Raw genomic sequence first — 23459 nt, 5'->3', positions numbered from 1 at the left:
ATGCGAATTTGCAAATTTGCCGGCGCCCATGGGCATGCAAGCAGCTACCGCGACGGCGCAAATATAAACTTGTTACACGGCCTGCCGTCAGCTGCAGAAAGTAGCGTCTCAAGGAGGGCAGTCGCCTAATTTAGGAGCGGGCAACACGCGGCAGCCGTCAATAAAATACAGCTTTCTGCAGCTGACGGCAGGCGGCGACACAAGTTTATGCTTGCCCCGTCGGCGCAGCAGCTCGCATCCCATGAGCGCTGGCAAATTTGCATTTTTTTCTTAAAAACAAGGCAATTAACTCTGCCTAAACTACTAAACAAAGTCGTAGCCAAAATGCGATCGTTCTGCAAAATTTGAGTGAGAACAATGCAGCGATGAGTGCAAAATCTTTTTTTCTAATACGCATAGCGATATATTCGGGACCCTAGCTGTACAGTGGCTGACTTGCGGCTTCCGTATTTACTTCGACTTTGGATTCACAACTGTGAAAAGCGTGGCAACGGCTCCTTGGAATCGTAAACCACGGCGACAATAGGCTATCGAAACGCGAGGGGCATTCTTCTGTGAAACCTGACAGCAGCGGCAGCATGTCGTTCAATCCGCCATCAGCAAACTGCTCGCTGACTGATGCAAAAGAAGCGGTTTGCCTCGTTTCGCCCGGGCCGTCAAAGAAAGTGGTGAAGCTCGCAGGCGCCCAGAAACTCGCTGACCTTCACGAAAGCCTGCGGACGGGTGAGTTCGCGCGCCTGATGAAGGGCGGCGATCTTCTAATACAGGTGAGCGTGAATGTTCTGCGCATTATGGAGCTCAAAGAGGATTTGGTCACTGTTTGATTCATATGGGCAAAATAGCAACAGTATGCGTAGCGGAAATGTCGAGCACGATTAGTAACTGTTGGGTTGCCGCGCGTTGAACTGACAGATCGAGTGTTACGAAATTGCTCTGTGTCACTTCACTGTGCTGCCAACTACTAATATTTTAGAGCGCAGCTCTTTGGCGTCCGTTCCTGGGTTTCGCGTCGTCGTCGTCGTCGGCGTTGTCGTCGGCCTCGTAACCAGCTCGCCGACGAATCTGCTGCTCCGCCGCCGCGCATGCGCGCTGTCGGCTCTCCGGGCGAGGGAGGATGATGTAAGGGAGGAGGAGAGACTGTGGAGGAGGGCTGGCTACACAAATGGCTCTTTGGCGTCCGTTCCTGGGTTTCGCGTCGTCGTCGGCGTTATCGTCGGCCTCGTAACCAGCTCCGCCCCCCTTTCATCCCCCCAGCGCTAGCAGCGACCGACTGATACCGCTTTCGTGAGTCCGCTACCGCACTCACGAAAGACGTCGTGCACTTCCTGCAACTCGCATTAACCGTCCATCGATCCACACCGATGTTAGTAGTGGGGGACTTTAATGTTGACATAAAGACAAACAGCAATTTCCTAACACTTATGCGGGAGAACATCCCGTTCCTCTCGCTCGTAACGCGTCCCACGGCTGTGACAACCTCGCGAGGCACTTGTATAGATCTCGTCTTTGAGAATCAAGCATTGGTGTACCAAGTCGAACATATATCAGTCTATTTCTCCGACCACAAAGTTTCCTTCATGACTGTCAAGAACTGTTAGTGGAGTCTTTGTTAAAGGAATACGTGTGAAAAATTTAAAAAAAATTCTGTGATAGCGCATACATGTGTTGCTCGATTTCTTTGCCTCAATCTATCGAAAAGGTGAAACAGCTTATTTGCTGCGCTCAAATTTCGCATTAGGAAGTAACGTGATCGTCGGTAATTTTTTGTGTCGTCACAGCCAGTGCGCTTGACCTTAAATCGACGTGCAGGGCATACATGCCCGTACGAACACAACGTTGCTCAATTAAAATTATTGCCGTGTCGCAAAGCCGCAAGAAAACTAGTCGTTTTCACGGCTTCCATACTCTGAAAACTTGCGCGGTTGGTTTACTACTGATACTGAGGTCAGGTGTGCAATCGCTACCCTATTTGGTGTGGGAAAGTGAAGTACTAAAAGCTTCAGTCAAGGTAGTGGTGCTTTAGTTAGCGTAACCGGTCGTAATATGCCATATTCTGCAAATTTCTGCAGCGTTTATCCTGTAAACAGAAAAGACGAGGAAAACAGACTTGTTGTGTGCCTATTCAATCTTTGTCTGTTGTCATTTGTGTGCTGCAGCAATCACGCAGCAATGAAGTTAAGTTGAACCCACTGAGGAAAAAAAATCGTCGGCATTTTCAGCAATAGGACTCTGAAAACCTTGTGCAATCAACAATATGGTTCTATGTGTGAAATCACCTGTTCTTATACACTGATGGTTGCTGACATTGGTAAATAAGCTCAGCCTTGTATGCTTAATGCGTCCTGTAGTTAGCTCACATATGGGCAGCAGGATTAGTGTCGTGCTGTGCTGTGATGGCTCTAAATAACAAACCTGTTTGGGACAGTACAGCGACCACAGAAAAAGGCTGTTTAATTAATTTATGTCTGTTCAGTGTCCACTGCTTCACACATAATGTGCAAAACTATCGATAAATCATCTGGCTTTGCTTTCAAATCTTCAACGACCGGTTTCAATGCTATGTCGACACGGATAAAAGCACCACAGTGCATGATGGGGCACTGATTAACTTGGCTGTCTCCCCAAGCAACTCCGAATCATCAGAGGCACCAAGAAAGCCGTATGCACCCTGTCTTATCCAATCTGTGTTCATGCATTAACTCTCTACAACATTAAAATCTGTCGTACGTCGGAAGGCTAAAATGCCGGTATTTGAGCAATACATTTAAGGGCCCCTCACCCAGCTACGTAGGCAATTTGATTATATGCTGGAAGTTACGTGCTCTCTTGGGAGCGTTCTACTGCAAAAATTTTCAAACTGGTTCATTGATAGCTTATTGCAGTGCCACGAACCTATGATTTCAGGAGGCGAGCGTCACCGCCAGAAAGAACACTTGGCTGTCACTTGCCAAGCCACTAGTGGAGAAAAGGCCGCATGTTGTTTCATACATGCACAAATTGGCCCATGATTTAAAGAAAGTGGCCAGCAGGTACAATGTACCATTTTTTTTTGCCCCACAGAAGCTTACTGGCCTGTACCCATGCATCTGAGACCCATAGAAGCTGACCATTTATGGTAAAAATTATACGAGGCCACATTTGACTTGCACGGTTGGTGTGGTGTACGAAATTCCACCTAATCACAGCTGGGTGCATATTGGCCAGACAGGATGCTGCATAACGACTTGGCAAGGGAACATGAGCTGTCTGTCAAGAATAAGATTAATACGGTATTGCCTCTGCGCCGCGATACCCGCACGCGTGAGCCAGATCTTTTCCATACCCACATTCTTGGTAAAAGCAGATTCTCTGGCATGGGAATTAATGGAGGCCTGTTTCATCAACATGAAACATGACGTCTGTGTCATCGATACATCTGTGGCTTTACATAGCACTGAACGGCAGTTTCTGCACTGTATGATTGGATAATGATGCAAGCTTGTTTGAGTACTGTGTGTAAGCATATGTGCGCACATGGCCGCCTTCACCTACAAACATGATGCCATCTGCTTTTAATAAAGTAGTAGCAAGTGACACTCATCCCTGCCCTAAAGCTTTTTTTCTGCCCTTGGTTGCATCTTAACTTCAGGGAATAAGCTCATGGGAATTTAGTAAACAAATAAATGCATGCCATAGGGGCAATTCTAGTATGTAAAAACAAAAGCTTTTTCCCCTAATATTTTATGTATTTATGTAGTCCTAGTTGCACTTGTTCAGCATACCGCTTTCCTTGTTCAAAATTGAAATGCTCTGCTAATAATAGATATGACAAATGAGGTGTATTTGTGAAAACACAAAAACAAAAAGCTGCAATACATATTTTTAAATTTTGTGCGGTCTAGACAGCCCGAATATAACATGCTATAAGAAGAGCTTAAGAAGCACGATCATGTTCGTGACTCCTCAGTCGTTCCATACCACCTTTCAAAGTCTTACCCCACCTTAATGTTTGTATCCATCTCAGTAGCTCATATTTATGTAATGCTGAGGGAAAAGTCATCTTCCTGTTTGAAATAGTGGCCATGTTTAACAAAAAAGAAACTTGTAATAGATGACATGAACTTGCAAAGGCACCAATAAGTTATCAGAAAAAATACATTGATTGTAGTATTCATTCGTTAGCCACCAGAAATGCGATAGGGAGTTAATGTTTGGATAAACACAAGCAGTCTAGTTTGTGTATTCGAGAACCAGAATGTTCAAGTATATTTTTGTTCCATCATATCATCCTTGGCCTTTATCTAACTTACTTTTGTTCTCTCTTTATGTTCCGAAAACTTAATGCTAGTATGAACTTGGCACTTTATGACCCAGTTTTTGTCCTTCACAAAGCAGTACCTCTGTAGTCACTTATAGGTCGACAATGTAGCTAGCAACAAGTTTCCCTCAAAAGGAATGTTTGTAGGTGCATCATTCCGGTTGCTTTTTTCACCTTGGTTGGGGAGCTTTTTGCTCATTTATTTATTTATTTATTTATCACAGTACCCACAGCGCCAGTTTGGCATTACAGTGGGGGGGGGGGGGAGAAGTACATATATCATTGACAAGCAGCAGTTGATATAGAATACAATGAAAAAAAATACAGATCAGGGCAAATCACCGTCACAACAAAAAGAAGAAACAAAGAAGCAGAGCATAACCGTACATGTGCGAAGTGAAACAAAGCGGTTCTGTTGACGCAAGCACTAAGTACAGAGAAAAAAAAAATAGCAAGTCATACGGCTGAAGCAAAGGCATCATTTGAAGATAGCGATACAACATCGCTGGGCAACCTGTTCCACTCACTGACCGTCTTAGGAAAAAATGGCATCTTAAAAAGCTCCGTTCTGCATCTATACTCTTTAATCTTAAGTGGGTGATCGCGCCTGCCAGAAGTGTACTCCGGTGGCCTTATGTAGCTATCACGATTGAGGCCGGTTTTAGAATGATATATATTGTGCAAAAATTTTAATCCGAATGTTTTTCTACGATTTTGAAGTGTATTCCAGCCTAATGTTTCCTTTGTTTCGGATGCGCTAAAATACCGAGTATAATTTTGTACCACGAAACGGGCTGCTAAGCTTTGTACTCTTTCTAGTTTCTTTATGTCTGTCGCAGTCCACGGGTCCCAGATAGTACAAGCATATTCCAGTATTGGTCTTATGTTAGTCTTGTAAAGCAGGTTCCATGTTTCTAAGGGAAAGCACTTCGCATTTCTACGTAGCATAGCAAGAAATCTATACGCCTTAGCAATTATATAGCTAACATGACGGTGCCAGCATAGTTGAGGGGTCAAGTACACCCCAAGGTATTTATGTTCACACACGGATGTAAGATTTGTCCCTTTAATGCTATATGTATATACATTTGGTGACCTTTGTCTCGTAAAGCACATCTGCACAGTTTTATCAAGATTTATAGTCATGCCCCATTTATCACACCCCTCTGCAACCTTGTCTAAATCCTTCTGTAGTTCATTATAATCATTGGGACCTTTCATAACGCGATATAGAACGCAGTCGTCCGCAAACAATCGGATGAAAGATGATATGCCAACGGTAATGTCATTCATGTATAACAAAAACAATAGCGGACCCAAAACTGAACCTTGAGGCACCCCCGAAGACACATCAACACCATGCGACAGCCTACCTCCAACGACTACGCGTTGTGTCCTACAATTTATGTATTCTTTTATCCATTCAACAACCGTTTTATTTATGTTGTACCACGATAATTTTTCAAGCAGTAAAGAATGGGGCACTAGGTCAAAAGCCTTGGTGAAATCTAAAAAATGCTATTTACGCAGCCCCCTTTGTCAAGAGTGGATTCTAGGTCGTGCGTTAATTCTGTAAGCTGAGTAATACAAGAAAAACCACTTCGAAATGCGTGTTGCGAAGAGATCAACAAGGAAAACGAATTTATGTGGGTCATGATATGGCTAAAAAGTACATGCTCAAGGATCTTGCAAGGTACGCTAGTCAAGGACACCGGTCGATAATTAAACACAGATTTTCGAGGTCCTGACTTCGGAATAGGAACAACATTGGCAATTTTCCAGTCTATAGGCAACATTCCGCATGTCAAGGATTTGGCATAGAGCACATAAAGGTATTTAGACAACGGGCCTGCACAAGCGGAAAGCAGATATAGTTCGGCAAGCCATCGGGACCGCTGGCACTAGTGGTACTTAAACGTTCAAGTTGTAGTTGAATACCCGTCCTGTCGAATACGATGTCATTCATTGGTTCCCCTCCGATAAGCCCGTAGTGAAATATTGAATCAGTATTAGTTGCGCGCGCAGAAAAAACAGAACCGAAGAACGAGCTAAAACATTCTGCCTTATCTAGACTATCATGCACAAGAGACCCATTGTGTTCAAGCGCAGGAATTGACACTTCGTCTTTTCTATTCTTCTTTATAAACTGCCAGAATTCTCTAGGGTTACTTTTTAACTTAGAATGAAAAGAAGCATAAAAAATACCTTTCGCGTGTGATATTGCGGAATTCACCTCATTTGTGGCTTGTTGCAATTGTTGCTTTTTCTGGGGTGTCGGCTTCTTCATGTACGCCTTGTATACTTGATTTTTCTTCCCCAGTGCTCTACGAACTTCCCTCGTGAACCACGGCTTACACTCTAGCCCGCCTTGCAGTCATTACCCATGCCGGGACGAATTGGTCACGCAACTCGAAAATCTTCTTTTTAAGTAAACATCATAATTCGTCTACGTTAAGCGACTCTGACAATGTTTCAAACTCGTCGTAATACATGTCGAGTGCCAACGAGATTTCATCGACTTGTGCCTTTCGATAGCTGTATATCCGTCTACCTGCGCTATTAGCGACTTTAATGTACTCCAATTTCAGCTTGCACAAAACAGCGTTATGGTCACTTATGCCTGGCAAGATCAGCACAGGTTGCGTATCCAAAGGCAAATTAGTAAAAAGTAAGTCTAACACATTGCTTCCACGACTAGGTTGGCACACCAACTGCGATAGCGCAAATGAGTTGTATAACTTCATCAATTCTTTTGCTGACGCACTAGACGCATTAGGTATTGTCGCATTTTGCAACCAATTAGTTTCGGGCAAATTAAAATCACCACCGATCACTAAGGAGTCCTAATTTCTCACTTCTACATCTTCCACTAGCTTAGTTAAAACCTGTACCTAACTGCCAGGAGGCCTGTAAAAGGAACACACCGCCAGTGATTTTCCATTTTTCAAACGAAGTTGCACCCAGACAGCCTCAGTAGAATCATCTGACTTGCGTAACATCTGCGACTGTATATTTTGATCAACAAGAATGAACACACCACCTCCGTGACAGTATCTTTTCTATAGCTAACGTAGTTGCTGGGAAAGACATCACAATCCCTATCGTTACCATCTGACCACGATTCAGTGCCCAAAATTACAGATGGTTTACTCATGTCAACCAAGTTAAAAAATTCATCTGTTTTGTTTCGGAGGCTTCTGCAGTTAACGATAAGGAACGATAACAACGTGCCTTTCTCTCGGCTTTGTCAAACTCGCACAACCTTCCCCATGGATTCGTCATAAACATACTTCATTTTATGCAAGTAGAGTACGTCACGCTTTACGTACCCTTTATCTGCCTCGGACTGATGTTCCTTCGCATATTCTAGAAGCATTCTTCTTTTCTTTCGCAATGGCTCAGAAAAATCTTCCGAAATAGAAATTCTTGTACCTTTCAATTTCTTAGCCGCCAGCAGAACTTTCTGTTTGTCCTTATCTGAACAAAATTTGACAATTATATGGCGTTGCTTGTCAGCGTTAAATTTGCCAAGTCGGTGTGCCCTTTCTATTTCCACCTCGCCGACTTGTAATACTGAAGTGCACAGATTGACAACACGCTCTTCAGGTTTTCTATATGGTTCCCGCGCGTCATCTCCGTCAACGCCAAAAAAAATTAAGTTACACCTCCGACTACGGTTTTCAAGATCGTCCACCTTGTGTACCAACGATGCTAAGTTAGCCTGGAAGGAATTACAGCTCGGCTTAAACTCTGCAACGCTACTACGTAATTCTTCGGACCTGTCAATAGTTGCTTCAATCTTGGTCATACGCGCATTCATATTAGCCATAGCAGCCTTATTGTCTGCTTGGTACTTTTCAATAGCGGTTAGCTTCTGCTTGATTTCATTTTGGCCATCCAAGAGTTGCTGCAGTAATGTGTCGCCGGGCCCAGGGTTTAGTTCAACATCGCCACATAACAACAGCAGCAGAAAGTAAAATGCAGCGCGACGAAGTATCAAAAAGTGAGTCTTCCTTCTACGAGAAGGTCGCCTGGCCCCTGATCGCGAACATACACTCGCGAAAAGCACAGGGGGTGAAACCGGCAAGGCAAAAACGCACTGCGCACATATATCATGTGAACCAACCTGCATGAAGAGCAGCAAAGACGTGAATGGCACAGCCATAGTAGTGCCGGTTTCACGCCCCCAATCCACACTGAAGCTCGCCGCCTTTTGTACATGGAAGTGATGCTTGCTAACAGCCCATGGTAGCTCGACCCGAGTTGCGCAACGTCCAAAAGCAGCGGCACTGCAGTATTCCGCGGTGATGTTGAAGTCGGTGTTTTCTAAAACAGTGTCAGCTGCGCATGACGGGTTCGTAACTTGCGACGATGGCCCTCGAACGATGTTCACTTCGGTGATGACGTGCCAGCAGCTCGTAAGTGAGCCAGCACCAACCTGCATGAAGAGCAGCAAAGACGTGAATGGTACAGCCATAGTAGTGCCGGTTTAGTCCCTTCACAAACATGATACCCATGTTTGTGAAGGGATCAGTAATGCACCTTCCTTGTGCATGGTACCAATACGAAAACTGGGAGAGGGGTCACGGTGTGTTGGTAAGGAGGTATTTATATAAGGGACGGTAAAATTCCTCTCCAAATTTTGTTTAACAACCCATTCATACTGTAATCAGTCTTGGTTGCCAGAGTCCATGATTTTTGCTGTTTGTACATTATTATCCCTGAACAGCAACGGTCTCCATTTGCCACTGGGAGATGTGCCCGTATTTGGATTGTCACTAACTATAGTAGGCAAATTTCAGCGTGTGGAGTGATAGTCTGTGATACCATTTGTTTCGTTTTTCTAGCTCTGTATTTTTGATTTCAATGAATACTTCTCTTTTTAAGGCTGTCTGGTAGTGAAGTCGAACATGGGAAGAATGAACTCAAAGGTCAGTACAACGAATCAACATATACACTGCCTCCGATGCCCATTGAACTTGCTGCACACCTTCGAGCTGTCACAGCAGGAGATGTGCCTGACAATCTCCGAAAGAAAATAATTGAGTGGATTGCCTGCCATTTGTCATCTCAGACAATGTAAGTTGCAACACTTACCTGGATGCATAGGTCAGCAAAATAATGAGAACTCACTTACACTCCCCAAAATTGTACTCAGCCAGGCTCATTCGGGCTAAGACTCACCGAAATTTGACTCAGCCGGACTCGCTGAGACTCACATTCAGAGATCAGTCTGATCGAGCCGACTTGTGAGTCAGTTTGGCGACCTATGCCCAGATGGAAATAACGTTGTATTGAATGTACTTAATGAGAATTCATTCCACAGTAAATGTCTCATAATTATGTTTGGTCACACATTTTTCTCAACCTCATATTGTAACATGAAAGTTAAGCACAATGTTAATTAGAAAGGGTATTGCCGTCCATGCTCATGTGGTTACGTCACTAAGGCAAGTGGGAGGATTCTGTAATCAAAACAAGTTTTTGTTGTCTAATTCATGATTATAACTTAGTTGCTACACAGTTCCCCTTGCGAACTCTCGATAAGTGAGGGGAAAAATTGTTTTCCTAAAGCTTTGCATTGGGGCAGTGAGCAATATCCAAATTGTCTAGTGCCTTTTAAGCGTGCAGCAATGTGTACGGCATTGTTGGTAGACAATATTTTTATCGCTGATAATTTGTTGACTAGTTTTGAATTATAGTTCACTCATTTTCTAACCCGCGATATTTAAATATTCAATGCTTTAATGACATTGCAGCCCTACGCCATGTTTTTTATTCCAGCTAACAATACGAAGCCTAACATTTCCAGCTCTACATTTGATGCGTGTATACAAACACGAAGTGAAATGGATGGAAAGACAGTTGTGGCTAGCTGAATTCGTACAGCGCTGCGTGTGGCATGTGAAATTTGCGGGTTTGGATACCATCAGCAGCATTTATTCTACATAGATTCCTCTTTATCCACAAAAAACAGTCACGAAAACTACAGAAAGGTTAACACTCAGTCCTAATTAATGTTGTGCTTCAATATAGCAATATCCTCCATGGTTTCTTTGCCATGAGTCTTGGGTTAATGAGGGGGCTAGAATGATGCATTGGCTAAAACTTCGGTAGCTGCTGGTTACAGTTCTTGTAGGTAGTGTACAGCACAAAAGTAAACGAGTATGCTGACGTGCGTCCTGCAGGACTTTTAGCAAAGTTTTTTCAATACAATAGACAGAAGTGCCGACTGTCAACTGAGATGCTATTATCCTATGTGCCGAATTTACACGAGCGAGTGAAACAGCTACTGAAAAACTTCTGGAGATAGAAGCAAGAAAAACAGACTAGTCGGCAAAAAATGGTGAACAATGCAGAAAATAGAGGTTAACAAAAAAATTTAAGGTTGCATCACAAATGCCGGCCATACGTGTGACTTCCCGAAAAGGAAGGAAGGAAAAAGTGGAGAAGGAAAGGCAGGGAAGTTAACCAGAAAAACTTTAGCTCTTTTTTTGATAGGGCCTGATAAGCCTGACCTTGCAGATCAGGCTTAATATTTGGTGTCTTGACTGCACATAAGAGGTTGTGTACGAAATTTATTTCATGTTGTGCTTGTCACATGGGGCAGACTGCCAGATGCCTTCATGAGAGGTTGTGTGAATATGCATATAATGTGCCCAATGACAGAGTAGGCTTTTTGGCTCATCATACTAGCATGTGTGGCTGCGCTCATTGGTTTAAAAGAATGTCCCTTATTCACAAGCACAGGAATGGTCGTACCCATATCATGTTGAAGTAGCACAATTGGTGTGGGAACAGAGTGCATGCATCAGTAAGCCATTCATTGCCATACCAGGAAAAGAGTTCACGTTTCTGAGCAGTGAAAACTATGGCCAGCATTTTTTATGCAAAAACATTTCTTCGTGTGTCCCTTAATGATCTGCTTTGTTCACCTTTTTAGTAATTATTTTTCTCATAGCTATAGGACTATTTTGTGTAAATTTGGCAATAAAACCTCCATTGGTAGTCAGTGCTTGTGTCTACGTCCTCGTTTATCCTTTGCACTGTACACGCAGGATAATGGATTAACAAGTAGCTCAATAAGCTGCCCTGCTAAATTCTTATAGGAGATGCTCTTTCAAGCTTGTATTCATGGCTGATTTTCCCTTGTGTGCATGTTTTAGTAATAGCTCATTTGACATATTAATTAAAACATACTTTGGTCATGATTATCAGTGTATCTTGGCTATTGCAGGACAAAGGGATTAAATGTTACCCCAGTCCTTTGTCAAATCCATCTGATCAATGCTCTAACCTCGTTCTCATCACGCACCTAATGCTTCCATGGTGCAGTTTACTTAAGTTCTCCCGTCTTATGAATCACAGTTCAACTGTTTGATATTATTTCTTGGGAATTATTGCGCTACAGTGCTGTTGCATCTTTTATTTTTTGTGTATTGTTTTATGCAGAAAGTTTATGCATGCTTTTGTAAACATTGGGTACCCAAATAAACTGTACAATGTTGCTGCAAGGAGCCTCGTCAACCAGTACCCAGCACTGATGGACACATCGGACTCTGGCCATGTAAGAGCATTTTCTCATAACTTTCCTTCATTTTGATTTCTTTTGCACTTTTATATGTTAAGCATATCCCGGTCACGGCTGCCGCATTTTCATGAAGGTGTAATGCAAAAACACCTGTGTACTTAGATTTAGGTGCACATTGAAGAGCCCCAGGTTCTCCAAATTTCCGGAGTCCCCCACTACGGCATGCCTGTTATTTAGACAATGATATTGGCACGTAAACCGCAGAATTTTTTTCTTTACCTTAAGCGTGCTGCTAAAGCCTTTCTTAGTACTTTTTAACGACCCGCCGCGGTTGCTCAGTGGCTATGGTGTTGGACTGCTGAGCACGAGGTCGCAGGATCAAATCCCGGCCTCGGCGGCCGCATTTCGCTGGGGGCGAAATGCGAAAATACCCGTGTACTTCGATTTAGGTGCACGTTAAAGATCCCCAGGTGGTCGAAATTTCCAGAGCCCTCCCCTACCGCGTGCCTCAAAATCAGAATGTGGTTTTGGCACGTAAAACCCCATAATTTAATTTAGTACTTTGTAACGTTTATGACCATCCTTGCTTGCGGCTGTCCAGGTCTGTGTGCTTGTGACTGAGTAGAGATGGGGTGGTTTTAAAGCTTTGCAACCTAATTAAATATGAAGGTGCCAACAGCACCTCTGCATTTGGTATGCAAATTGCATGCTCACCTAAATATGTATTTGGTTAAATAATATATTTTTGTACCTGTAGCCGTATTCATGGATTAAAGGTTTCACCAACACCAATACTGAAAGAAATTATCAGCTATTTTGTTTAAAGGTGTGCTAAAATAGCTCAGTTGGCACATATTGGAACATGAAGGAAATAGTGCAAAAAGCAAGCTAAGATTAGGGCAACTCCATGCTCGATTGTGTACTGTCTTTGCAGTTTCTTTCATAACCCGAAAACTGGAAGTCATTGAACTGTTGCTAATTCCAGTTGACGTGGTATATGAACCTCAGGAACAAATACAAAAATATGCGAAAGCGAATGCCCCCAGATGCCCTGAAGTCGATGCGGAAAAAGCAAAAGCCAAGGCAAGAAAGGCAGGCGAAAGTTCTGGTACATGCTCAACATCTGGCTTTCAAAGACAGGTGATAAGCTGCACGTTTGCATGCATATTTTATTCATTAGATTAACTGATTCTCGCTTCTTCGTTATGTGACTTAGTTGAAACATTTAGTTGCTTCTTTTGATGTACTTGTTCATATGATTTGCATTTTTTCTTTAACAAATGCAAATATCCAATCAGGCTGTAGCAGCTATATCTGCAATGCTGTTAGATTTTATAGGTGATTAAAGGAGCAAAATATCATATCGCATTGCCACCTTGAACCTAGAGTGGAACATTGGTTCAAGATGTAGTGGTAGAAGCATTTCTAGACCAGTAATACAGCATCTTACTGTAATATATATTGATATACATGCTAAGATGTCGTGAAAGGTGGGTGGCTATGCTACTCTTACAATTGAGTTGTTTTAAGCCTTCATTTATACAGCATACCAAAAAATATTTATTTTTCTTGCTGATTTTTGGCATTGAGTAAGAAGCTTCTGGTTAAATGTCTTGAGCCAACACTGTATGACTGACAGCAAGTGTCATTTGTTGGTTTAGAGCAGGAACACAGGATGGGAAGGAAGTTAGACATGCGACTCGCTTTCTTTTGAAAGCACGGTCAGAGGAGACAGACCGCGGGATGAGATCTCCGGCTGTAGTGATGTCAGACACTCAATGTGAAGAAATGTACACCTATAGTACACATATGCAAAGAGCTCTCTGTACAAATTCCAAACGCAGCCAGCCATATGTGGCTTGGGGAGAAGCCCACTTCCAGTTTTATTCCCCCATATTGCTAAAGGAATTTCTGCAAAATATTATTTCTTTTCGTTGCTTATGCTTATTCTCGATGTCTTTTGCACATTTAGGTATAAAATAATTTGTTTTGTATTTATATGTGCAGTCATTAAAGGGTTAAACAAATGAAGTGCTTCCAGTGAATGTGAATGTATAATTTTAGCGACTCTTGTTGCAATGTGTTGATCATTCCATAGTCTTTGTGAGACCACGAAGCAGGAACTAGGTAGAATGAAAATCACTCTACAGTGCCAAGAAGGAGCCTTCAGCACTTAGACGGTACCGCGGGATGCACTTCATCGACGCTGTGGCGGTGGGGTGGTGTCCTTTTTATTATGTGGTCTGGATCCTACTATAAAGAAATATTTCTGCTTTGCAAGTGCGTTGCAGTACTTCAGTACTATAATTGCTTGCTGCAAAAGGAAAGTGCAAGTATTACGTAAGGATCATGTGTTATGAGGCAGTCGCTAGATGTGGTATGTCACAAGAATACGTTGCCTGCGGCCACTGTAATTCGCTATTTTGTGTGACATTGTTAACTTGACAGAATATAGTGGCCATTATTTGATCAATAAAAATACTACTTAGTTCTGGCCCTTATTCAAAACTTTGTCTTATCTCTGTCAAGCGCGCGACTCGCTTTTGATGTTACTGAGATGAAGTGACTCCCTGCAAAGCAGCAGGGTAGTCCTGTTAATGATGCTGTCACTTACACTTACGCAGATTGTTTAGTAGTGCCAGGTAGTGCCATAGCTCAGTGCCATTCCCCCATAGAATCACAGCTTGCATTTAATTCATGTATAACAGAAACATTCTGCACATTTCATGTGAAAATGTGACATTGCAGGGCATTACGCTATAAGTTCACATACTGTGAGCCTCATTATTGGGAGACAGTTGTCTCAAATTACAGCGCAGTGAAGCCATGTACATTTAAATGTGTTCTGCCTACTGCGTATCCACACTAACCCAGTCTTGGTGTTGTCAGTTGTTGCTTGATTTTGTGTGAATATGCTGGGCTCCTTTTATTTCTTTGTCTTTTTCTTAGTTTTCTTTTCATAAATGATTGTTTGCAACTCATTTACCCGTCACCTCTGTAGCACCCATAGAGGCCTTTCGGTGTGGTAATAGACAAATGCTTAGAAAAACCTTTCAGTTTCCTGTTTTATGCAGAGGATTACTAATTTTCTTCTGCATTTACAGTAGTAGTACAAAATGACTGGGTGACCTTACTCACGTTCTAGAACTATAGGAAGGCCTTTTAAATGATAATATGCAGTGTATGTGTTGCTGATGCAAAAGTATGGTAAATCTTTTTCTCCTTGCCTTTAATTTTCCCAGCGTTATGAAACCAAACATTGTTCTACTGTCTCTGTTATCTCGTACTTTCAGACTGCTGTGAAGCCAGCATTTGAAGTAGATGAGGTCTGCATCTCCGAGACAACAAATTTTATGAAAAAAGAACTCAAGAAGGGAAACCCCGACATGGACAAAATAGAGGACGCCATGAACAGGACCACAGCTGCTAGGAGAACAAACATAGAACAAGAGGGCATGAGTCTTGCCGCTCTTCTAGACCTCTATCCAGCTTTAAAGCTAGAAAAGGTGGTGAGCGTACCTAATTGTTCAGCACTTTATAGTTTTTATTGGGAAATTTCTTTAGTTGCCTCATTGGCAATTTTTATCTTGCATTTTCATAGCTGGTTAGTTCAACTTCCTTAATAATAGCTTTAGTCCTACTGGGGAACCATTACCTGAGCCCTCTCTAAGCAAAAGTCAGCACCAAGAAACATATCCAAACATATTCTTTATCTTTAGGTTATCTGTCTAAAAATAATTAATTCTAATACAGTACACAAGGCTTCTTCGCACTATACCATAATGATAAAGCACATTGAGAAATGCAAACGTGTAATTTAAGAAACTGCTGGCATAAACTATGATTCTCACTATGTTCCTTGCTGGGTTACTGTTTGTGATCACAGCTCGACCCAAGAAATTGTCACCATTGCTGTCTACTCTTCCCATTTTGCTGTCTTGTGGCAGCTTAAATCTCCTAATTTATTTAAACTGCACTGTTTTTTCCTATTGCTGCTACATAGCAGTCAACTGCCTCAGAGCTGCTCTTGTAAAATCCTGTGAGCACTAAGTACCCTGCAGCGTGGAGCAAAAGCCAAAGCATTTGCGTAGTGCTGGCTACCTGGAAGCCACTTTGGTGCCTGTAACTGAGAGCCCATAAAAGAGGTAAAGGTGCCTGCACAAAGGAGCATGCCATGCACTTTTTGGATTGCAAGGTTGTTGAGGTGGTATACAATATTCCACTTTCATGTGGAAAATGCTGTATAGGCCAGACAGGGAGATGCCTGAAGGATCTCATAAGGGAGCACCGAATCATTGTCATCACCCTAGCTGCAGCTAATCACTTAGCTGATCAGTGCCATAAACACAAATGCTCCCCATGCTTTGATGATGTATGTGTTCTAAGGCGGCTCAGTGGTCAAATTTATAGGAAAGTGTTTGAAGCTTTTTTGCGTACTAAAAACAGGTAATAGATGCGTAAACACCGTTTTTAGCACTCACAAGGAAATTAGTCACATGGCTGGATATGAACATTTGCATCAATGATCCGTAGTGGTTTATCATGTCTGGTTTTATTTTATTTATTGGCTTGTTTGCTCATTTGTTCATGCTTACACACAGGCATCCTTGCTGGTTCTTGATGCATTAGGATTTCTCAGTTAAAAGTCCCGTGCACTGTCCTATCCTCTCCCTTATAGAAATTGTTCTCACACTTATAATTATTTCGCTACAAAGACACTGTACCAACTAACCCAACTCTCTTCTCTAGTTTCCAATTTGCTCTGCATGCTGTAGCCCTCAAACAGTAAATATGACAAGTTATTAGTGTTACAAGCATGCCTGAATGGCGTTCACTTACATACCATGAAGTAACAGCAAATAACTGCATGCTCCTGCTCCAGCGAAGCTCCTTCAATCGAATTAAAGAGCTTTGTGACACTAACTATTGTAACAGTTGTGTCACCACTCACAGTACACAGCATTTCTTTTTTAATCCTCATGGAATGTCCAGTTACCAAAGGTAAATATCTTGATGTTCAGCTTTCGGTAATTTGTTATGCAGAGGAGCCTGCCTGAAACTTCACATTTCTCAACAACTGTCCGTTACTCTTCTGCAAGACTGTGCTTCACTTATTGTGACCACAAATAATCACATTGTCTTAGCACTGATGTCTGCAAACTGACAGTACCTTGGTACTATTGTTCATGCTTCACGTCGTTTCCATGAACTTGTTTCAAGCTATGCTTTAATTCTTACAGATCTGCAATGAATGCTGTCGCCTAACCGGTGTACCACCTGATAACGCATTGCTGAAAGCACTGAACGATTACAGCGACCATATTCTAAATGCAGCAAGGCTCAAGCGAGCAGCGCAGTCAACTCTGTGCACTTTGCTGGCAGAAATGGCTGTGGAGAACAGAATTGCGAGAAACTGTAAGTCGTGAAGGCTCAAGGTAATGCGTTCTTCTAGAGGGCCAAGCACACAAATTCTTTTCCTGCAGTGTATTGCAGTTAGTACATTGCCAGTGTTTATAAGCAGCTTTGGAAAATAGAAGTTTGAGGAGTCCAGGGATATGTGTACCATATTAAAATTTTCCTGCATCAGCACACCTCACAATGTAGGTGCATAGTGGGATTGAGCACATTTTGCCTCCTATGACACTGTTAAATGCTATGCCATATAAAGTTCGGCTAGCAGTGTTCACTGGCAATAACCCTTTCAGTCATAATGCTGTGTTATCAAGATGCAGCTCTTAAATATCCTGATAACATCATCATCATCATCATCATCAGCCTGGTTACGCCCACTGCAGGGCAAAGGCCTCTCCCAAACTTCGCCAACAACCCCGGTCATGTACTATGAACGAGAAGAAAGAGGGGTTAACCGAGGGGCCCGATTTTTATTAGTCATGTCATCAGAAGCCAACAAACACTGACACCAAGGACAACAGAGGGGAAATTACTTGTGCTTAATAAATGAAAATTAAGAAACGATGAATTAATGGAAATTAAAGTGGATGAAAAAACAACTTGCCGCAGGTGGGAACCTCACCCACAACTAAGTTACAAATATTGAATATGGTACTGATTATGAATGTAAGCTTCTACTAATGCTAAACGGATAATCACTAAGGCAAATAATGCCAAACAACAGTATCTTACAAACATAACACCATGTTTCACAAAAAGGCAGAAGTGTTGCTCAGTATCTTCGCTGTTATTTAGTGTTTTTGTTTTCACTAGAAAGACCTTAGATCAATAACAGTGTCACCTACTTCACTAAAAAATTTAATTTATTTCGTCAAATAATGCATCTAAACTAATAAATTTCACATTCAACCTTTTGTGTAATGGTGATGACTGGCCTGACGTCATTTAAATATTATCCTACAGTCTGAGATTTCTTCTGAGTTTGCTTTGTGTTTGCAGAAAATTTTGTGCGTATTGTAGCCAGATATAAGCTATTCTTTGTGATCTGTACATGATCATCATCATGTGGGGCTCATATGGGGTTCTTCTTCATCATCGCTTGTGGGGCTGGCTCTCGAGTGTGATCCGTGCAGTGGGCGTGATCGGTTCGCCGTATCTTCGAGTCGGAATAAATGTAGTGACAACTGCTACGTCACAAGTGGTGGAGGTGCGGGGTAGCCGAGGCCGAGATGGTGGAAGTAGAAGTGCCTGTTGGCTCGTCCTGCGACAGGCTGGCGGACAGCTGGCACAATCGGCGACCCGATCGAAGCTCTAGGAGGTTGAGCGGGGAGTCAGAGGACGGAGGACCGAAAAGCACACTCCACCACTTGTGACGTAGCAGTTGTCACTGTCACACACCACACACTGTCATGGCTGAAGGGATAAAGTTATGTGTTGCTCATGAGCTATATTTCAGCTTTAGTTAAGCAAGCCACAAAGTTATTTGAACATAAAAACCTATTTCCATTGAATAGCTTCTGCTGACTGCTAAGGTACCGTGGAGGGCATTGTAGCTGCAGTATGGTACGCAGCATAAGATGCACTCTCAATTGCTTGTTTACATTGCAATAAAGTGAAATACACTACTGAGTAATGAGGAAGCATGGCAGAAAGGACTGACATGATACCATTCATTGTTTGTTATTGTAGCTTAATAATGCATTTCACTTAAACATGCATAACGAACTAGCCCCGTATTGGTAGGAACAGCGCTAAGGACACAAATTGAAGGCACACAAGAAAATTACACATTGTGATGTAACATTTTTTCTATGCGTCGTCACATAATCCATGTCCTTAGTGCTGTGTCTGCCTGAATAGGAGTAAAAAACTAGCTGATGTGTTTGTATGAACTAGCCCTAGCCTTAAGCTTTCTAAAATTAGCATTACATATTTCTATGAAAACTATGAACGAGAAGAAAGGGGGGTTAACCGAGGGGCCCGATTTTTACTAGTCATGTCATAAGAAGCCAACAAACACTGACACCAAGGACAATATAGGGGAAATTACTTGTGCTTAATAAATGAAAATAAAGGAACGATGAATTAATGGAAATTAAAGTGGATGAAAAAACAACTTGCCGCAGGTGGGAACCGAACCCACAACCTTCGCATTTCGCGTGCGATGCTCTACCAATTGAACAAATAGTTACCAATTGAATGAATGAACCAATTGCACAAATAGAACAACCTTCGCGAAATGCGAAGGTTGTGGGTTCACTTCCCACCTGCGGCAAGTTGTTTTTTCATCCACATTAATTTCCATTATTTCATCGTTTCTTTATTTTTATTAAGCACAAGTAATTTCCCCTATGTTGTCCTTGGTGTCAGTGTTTGTTGGCTTCTTACATGACTTATAAAAATTGGGCCCCTCAGTTAACCCCCTTTCTTTTCGTTGATTACATAACGAGGGTCTCGAATCTGGCAACATTGATGCCTTCAGGTAGCATATGTGGGTTTATTGACCAGTCGCTTTCACCCAAGAAAAGATCACGTTCTCGTGACGCCTGCGGCAGAAAGGACGTTCCACGTCCGCCACCAAGGTCTGAGTGGTGGCTCTGGCTAATACTCCCAGGGTTCTACTAGGACACATAAATACCCAAGAAAGTGGATGGGAAAACGACGCCGCGGTAGATCAATTGGTAGAGCATCGCACGCGAAATGCGAAGGTTATGGGTTCAGTTCCCACCTGCGCAAGTTGTTTTTTCATCCACTTTAATTTCCATTAATTAATCGTTTCTTTATTTTCATTTATTCAGCACAAGTAATTTCCCCTATGTTGTCCTTGGTGTCAGGGTTTGTTGGCTTCTTATGACATGACTATAAAAATTATGGTAATTTGAATCAGTGTTTGTATTTTGTGCCTTTGAAATGCATAGTTATTGCTAAAGTTTGCCTAAAACAAGAAAAACAAAGAGCAATAGGAAATGAATAGGGAAGGTTTTCATGTTCGATCCAACCATTGAGAGCCTATGGTTCAACAAACATGTTTAACAGTCAACCATTCCCAAGGGTGGTGCTAGTTAACACTCCCAAGGTCATATCTAATAAACGTACATAAATGCTGAGCGGGGTGAATAGGAGAAAATAGCCTCCATCGTAGCTTAATTGATGTAGCATCACATGTGTAAGGCAGATTACGTGGTAAATTGTTTTTTTGTCTACTTTTCCATTTTCTTAATTAGTTGTGCATTTCAATAAAATCATATTTAATTTTCTCTGTGCTTTCCTTGGTCTAGATATTCGTTGGCTTTATACAGTTTTGATTAACAAAGTCTGGCCCCTTCGTTCCCCTTATTTATGTTTGAACAACTTGCAGTACACTTCCAGAAGTAAGTCTCATACATCAAATGGCTAAACAACACATCTTGCAAATATCCTTATTGTAGACAGCTATATACAGTCACTATTTGTTCACTGCCCATTTAGTACTGGATTGTGCCACCGAGATTCCTGAAGTGTGCTGCTGTATGACTGTACGAATCTTATAAACTGTTAGTGCTTGCAGTTTTGTTGCACTTGCTAATTTACTGAATAATCACAAGCAGCGAAATTGGTCAGCAACTGCAGCACTTTCACTGGTGTCATTTTTCTCTTCAGATGCAAGAGGCGTGGGCGCTCTGATGGTTCTACCATTCCTTGTCAATGAGCGAGGGGACCACATGTTCATAAAAATGGTTAGAACTTTGAGCTGTCAGCATGATAAGTACATAATATCCACACGGGGCCACAAAAATTATGTAGAACTGTGGGGAAATTTGGGAGCTAGAAAACCACTAAGAGAAATAGATGAAGTATAGCCTTAAATTGAAATTGCCTAATTATGTTAACACAATCATTAAGGCATAAGAAGTATCAAGTAATTTATCCTCGTGCACAGGCACTTTATATATGGCATTCTATGTACTCGGATTATTAGGGTGACCTTTTGCTGGGCTTTGAAAACATTGAAAGTAACAAGGGAAACCATTCATGCTCTCTACCTAATAGACATTATCAAAGGAATTATATCTTGTTGTGCAATCATCCATGGATACACATATGATCTTGCAAAATTAAGTCATAAAAATTGAACTCCAGCATATTGCATTTTTTGTAGCACACTAATATAGGCACTTCGGCTTTTGAAGTAAATGCTTAGAACTGTTCTGTCCTAATTTCTTGTAATGCCGTATTTTACTTGCATAATGATCCACTTCCATAATAATCGCAGCCATGAATTTTGTTCTCAAAGTTCGATTTTGTTCCTTTCCTATGTAATGATCGCACCCCGAACTTTCCGCAGTCGTATGTCGTGCGCCAAGTCCAGCTAATGATGACCGCGCTTAACATCTGTCGAATGCTGTCGAATGCTATGCTAACAACTCTTCAAGACATACCAAGCAGTCTCCACGCCCGAACATACTTAAGCAGATGCCTCATTTCGTTCCTTTCATCACTTTCCGCACTTGCATGAAAAAAAAAAAAGCTACAACCAAGCTCACCTTGGCTTTATTATTTATTGGCTTTATTAAGGTTGTGGTCGACAACAACAAAAAAGGTACTTTTCAATTCTTCTCACCTGCACTCGTGGGCACGCAACAAATTGCGAGTGGCAACGATAGTAGCCACGTTTACACTGATACGTTAGAAGTGTACCCTATTCATATGCCGATGCTTGTAACACAGCTAAGATATTCGCCTACCTATAGTGGAAGCATGCCGTATCAAGATAGTAGTGGAGTCAAATGCCGCAGTTTCCGCAGCGTGCCGACCATGTGTTTCTGTCACTGGCAGCTAAGCGCGCCCATCTGTTTCTCTCCCCTCAAAGTGGTCATGGCTACGTTATTGCCACAAACGTGCCGATAGTAACAATATTATGCATTACTGATACGGAAGAAACTGTGTCAATGCGCATAATGTACTCACGAGAAGAAAAAAAAATTGCATTCAGCGCGTCTGGCTTGCTCCGCCAGCCACCATTTTTGTTTTGGTGTCCCGCACTGTTACAGTGGCAGCCGCCTATTTGTTGACCTGTTGACATCCCGCAGCAAGTGCGGAATGAAAAAAAAATATTTTCTTTTCGCAGGAAATTTAACCGGCGTAATGATCGCACCCCTGAATTTACATCAATTTTTTTAGCAATAAAGTGCGATGATTATGCTAGTAAATGCGGTATAAGAAACCATTTCTCCCTACTTCACACAAAAACTTACACTTTTGATCTTTTGCACTGCTTAAGTTTTCATTTGGGCAACCCTTCACTAAAATAAAAGTCAGTTTTTTAATATGTCACTAAGCAACCCCGTTTGTTTTTGTGCCCCAAGAATTTATGTTCTTTATATGTTTGATTTGCAGACACCAGGACAGGAGTTTGCCCACCCCGCATTGCTGTACACTGGCGACAGCCCTATGTCTTCCGAGGCCATGTGTGTGAAGTGTGAGGACGTATGCGTTGATGTACTGGACTTCACTTCTGGTGTAGTAGTGTTATTTTCTATGTACTGGGCGTTCAACTTCGAATACGTCAGCTCTGCAAAGCAGACGCTCTCATTGCTAGAGCACATGATGCAAATCAGAACAAAAACAACAAAGCTAGGCACCAAAGCACTTAAAGTGCTAACAGCATTCAAAGCACGGTCAGCCACAGCAACTAAAAAAACAGCAACCAGTGTTGAACAAGCTGTTGAGCAGGCTGAGAAAGCACACCAAGTCACCAAAGTCTGAGTGTTCTTGGGATACACCTCACTGTATCCACGTAGCCTCTCTTTTTTTTAGAGCGCAGCTCTTTGGCGTCCGTTCCTGGGTTTCGCGTCGTCGTCGTCGTCGGCGTTGTCGTCGGCCTCGTAACCAGCTCGCCGACGAATCTGCTGCTCCGCCGCCGCGCATGCGCGCTGTCGGCTCTCCGGGCGAGGGAGGATGATGGAAGGGAAGAGGAGAGACTGTGGAGGAGGGCTGGCTACACAAATGGCTCTTTGGCGTCCGTTCCTGGGTTTCGCGTCATCGTCGGCGTCGTCGTCGGCGTTGTCGTCGGCCTCGTAACCAGCTCGCCTACGAATCTGCTCCGCCGCCGCGCATGCGCGCTGTCGGCTCTCCGGGCGAGGGAGGATGATGGAAGGGAGGAGGAGAGACTGTGGAGGAGGGCTGGCTACACAAATGGCTCTTTGGCGTCCGTTCCTGGGTTTCGCGTTGTCGTCGGCC

General features: G+C 42.5%; 1 protein-coding gene across 1 annotated transcript; it reads left to right on the top strand.

Annotated features, from left to right (window-relative positions):
• Positions 1 to 5955: 5955 nt before the first annotated feature.
• LOC139051940 (uncharacterized) lies at positions 5956 to 22985 on the top strand. The gene is made up of 6 exons (XM_070528987.1): positions 5956 to 5990; positions 11750 to 11864; positions 15122 to 15337; positions 17069 to 17243; positions 20880 to 20956; positions 22617 to 22985. Exons 1-6 carry the CDS (start codon positions 5956 to 5958, stop codon positions 22983 to 22985), a joined length of 987 nt encoding a protein of 328 aa, XP_070385088.1.
• The last annotated feature ends 474 nt before the right edge of the window (positions 22986 to 23459 follow it).

This window comes from Dermacentor albipictus, unplaced genomic scaffold (genome assembly GCF_038994185.2).
Source record: "Dermacentor albipictus isolate Rhodes 1998 colony unplaced genomic scaffold, USDA_Dalb.pri_finalv2 scaffold_16, whole genome shotgun sequence".
Classification (NCBI taxonomy): Eukaryota; Metazoa; Arthropoda; class Arachnida; order Ixodida; family Ixodidae; genus Dermacentor; species Dermacentor albipictus.
This window is presented reverse-complemented; position numbering and strand designations above follow the sequence as displayed.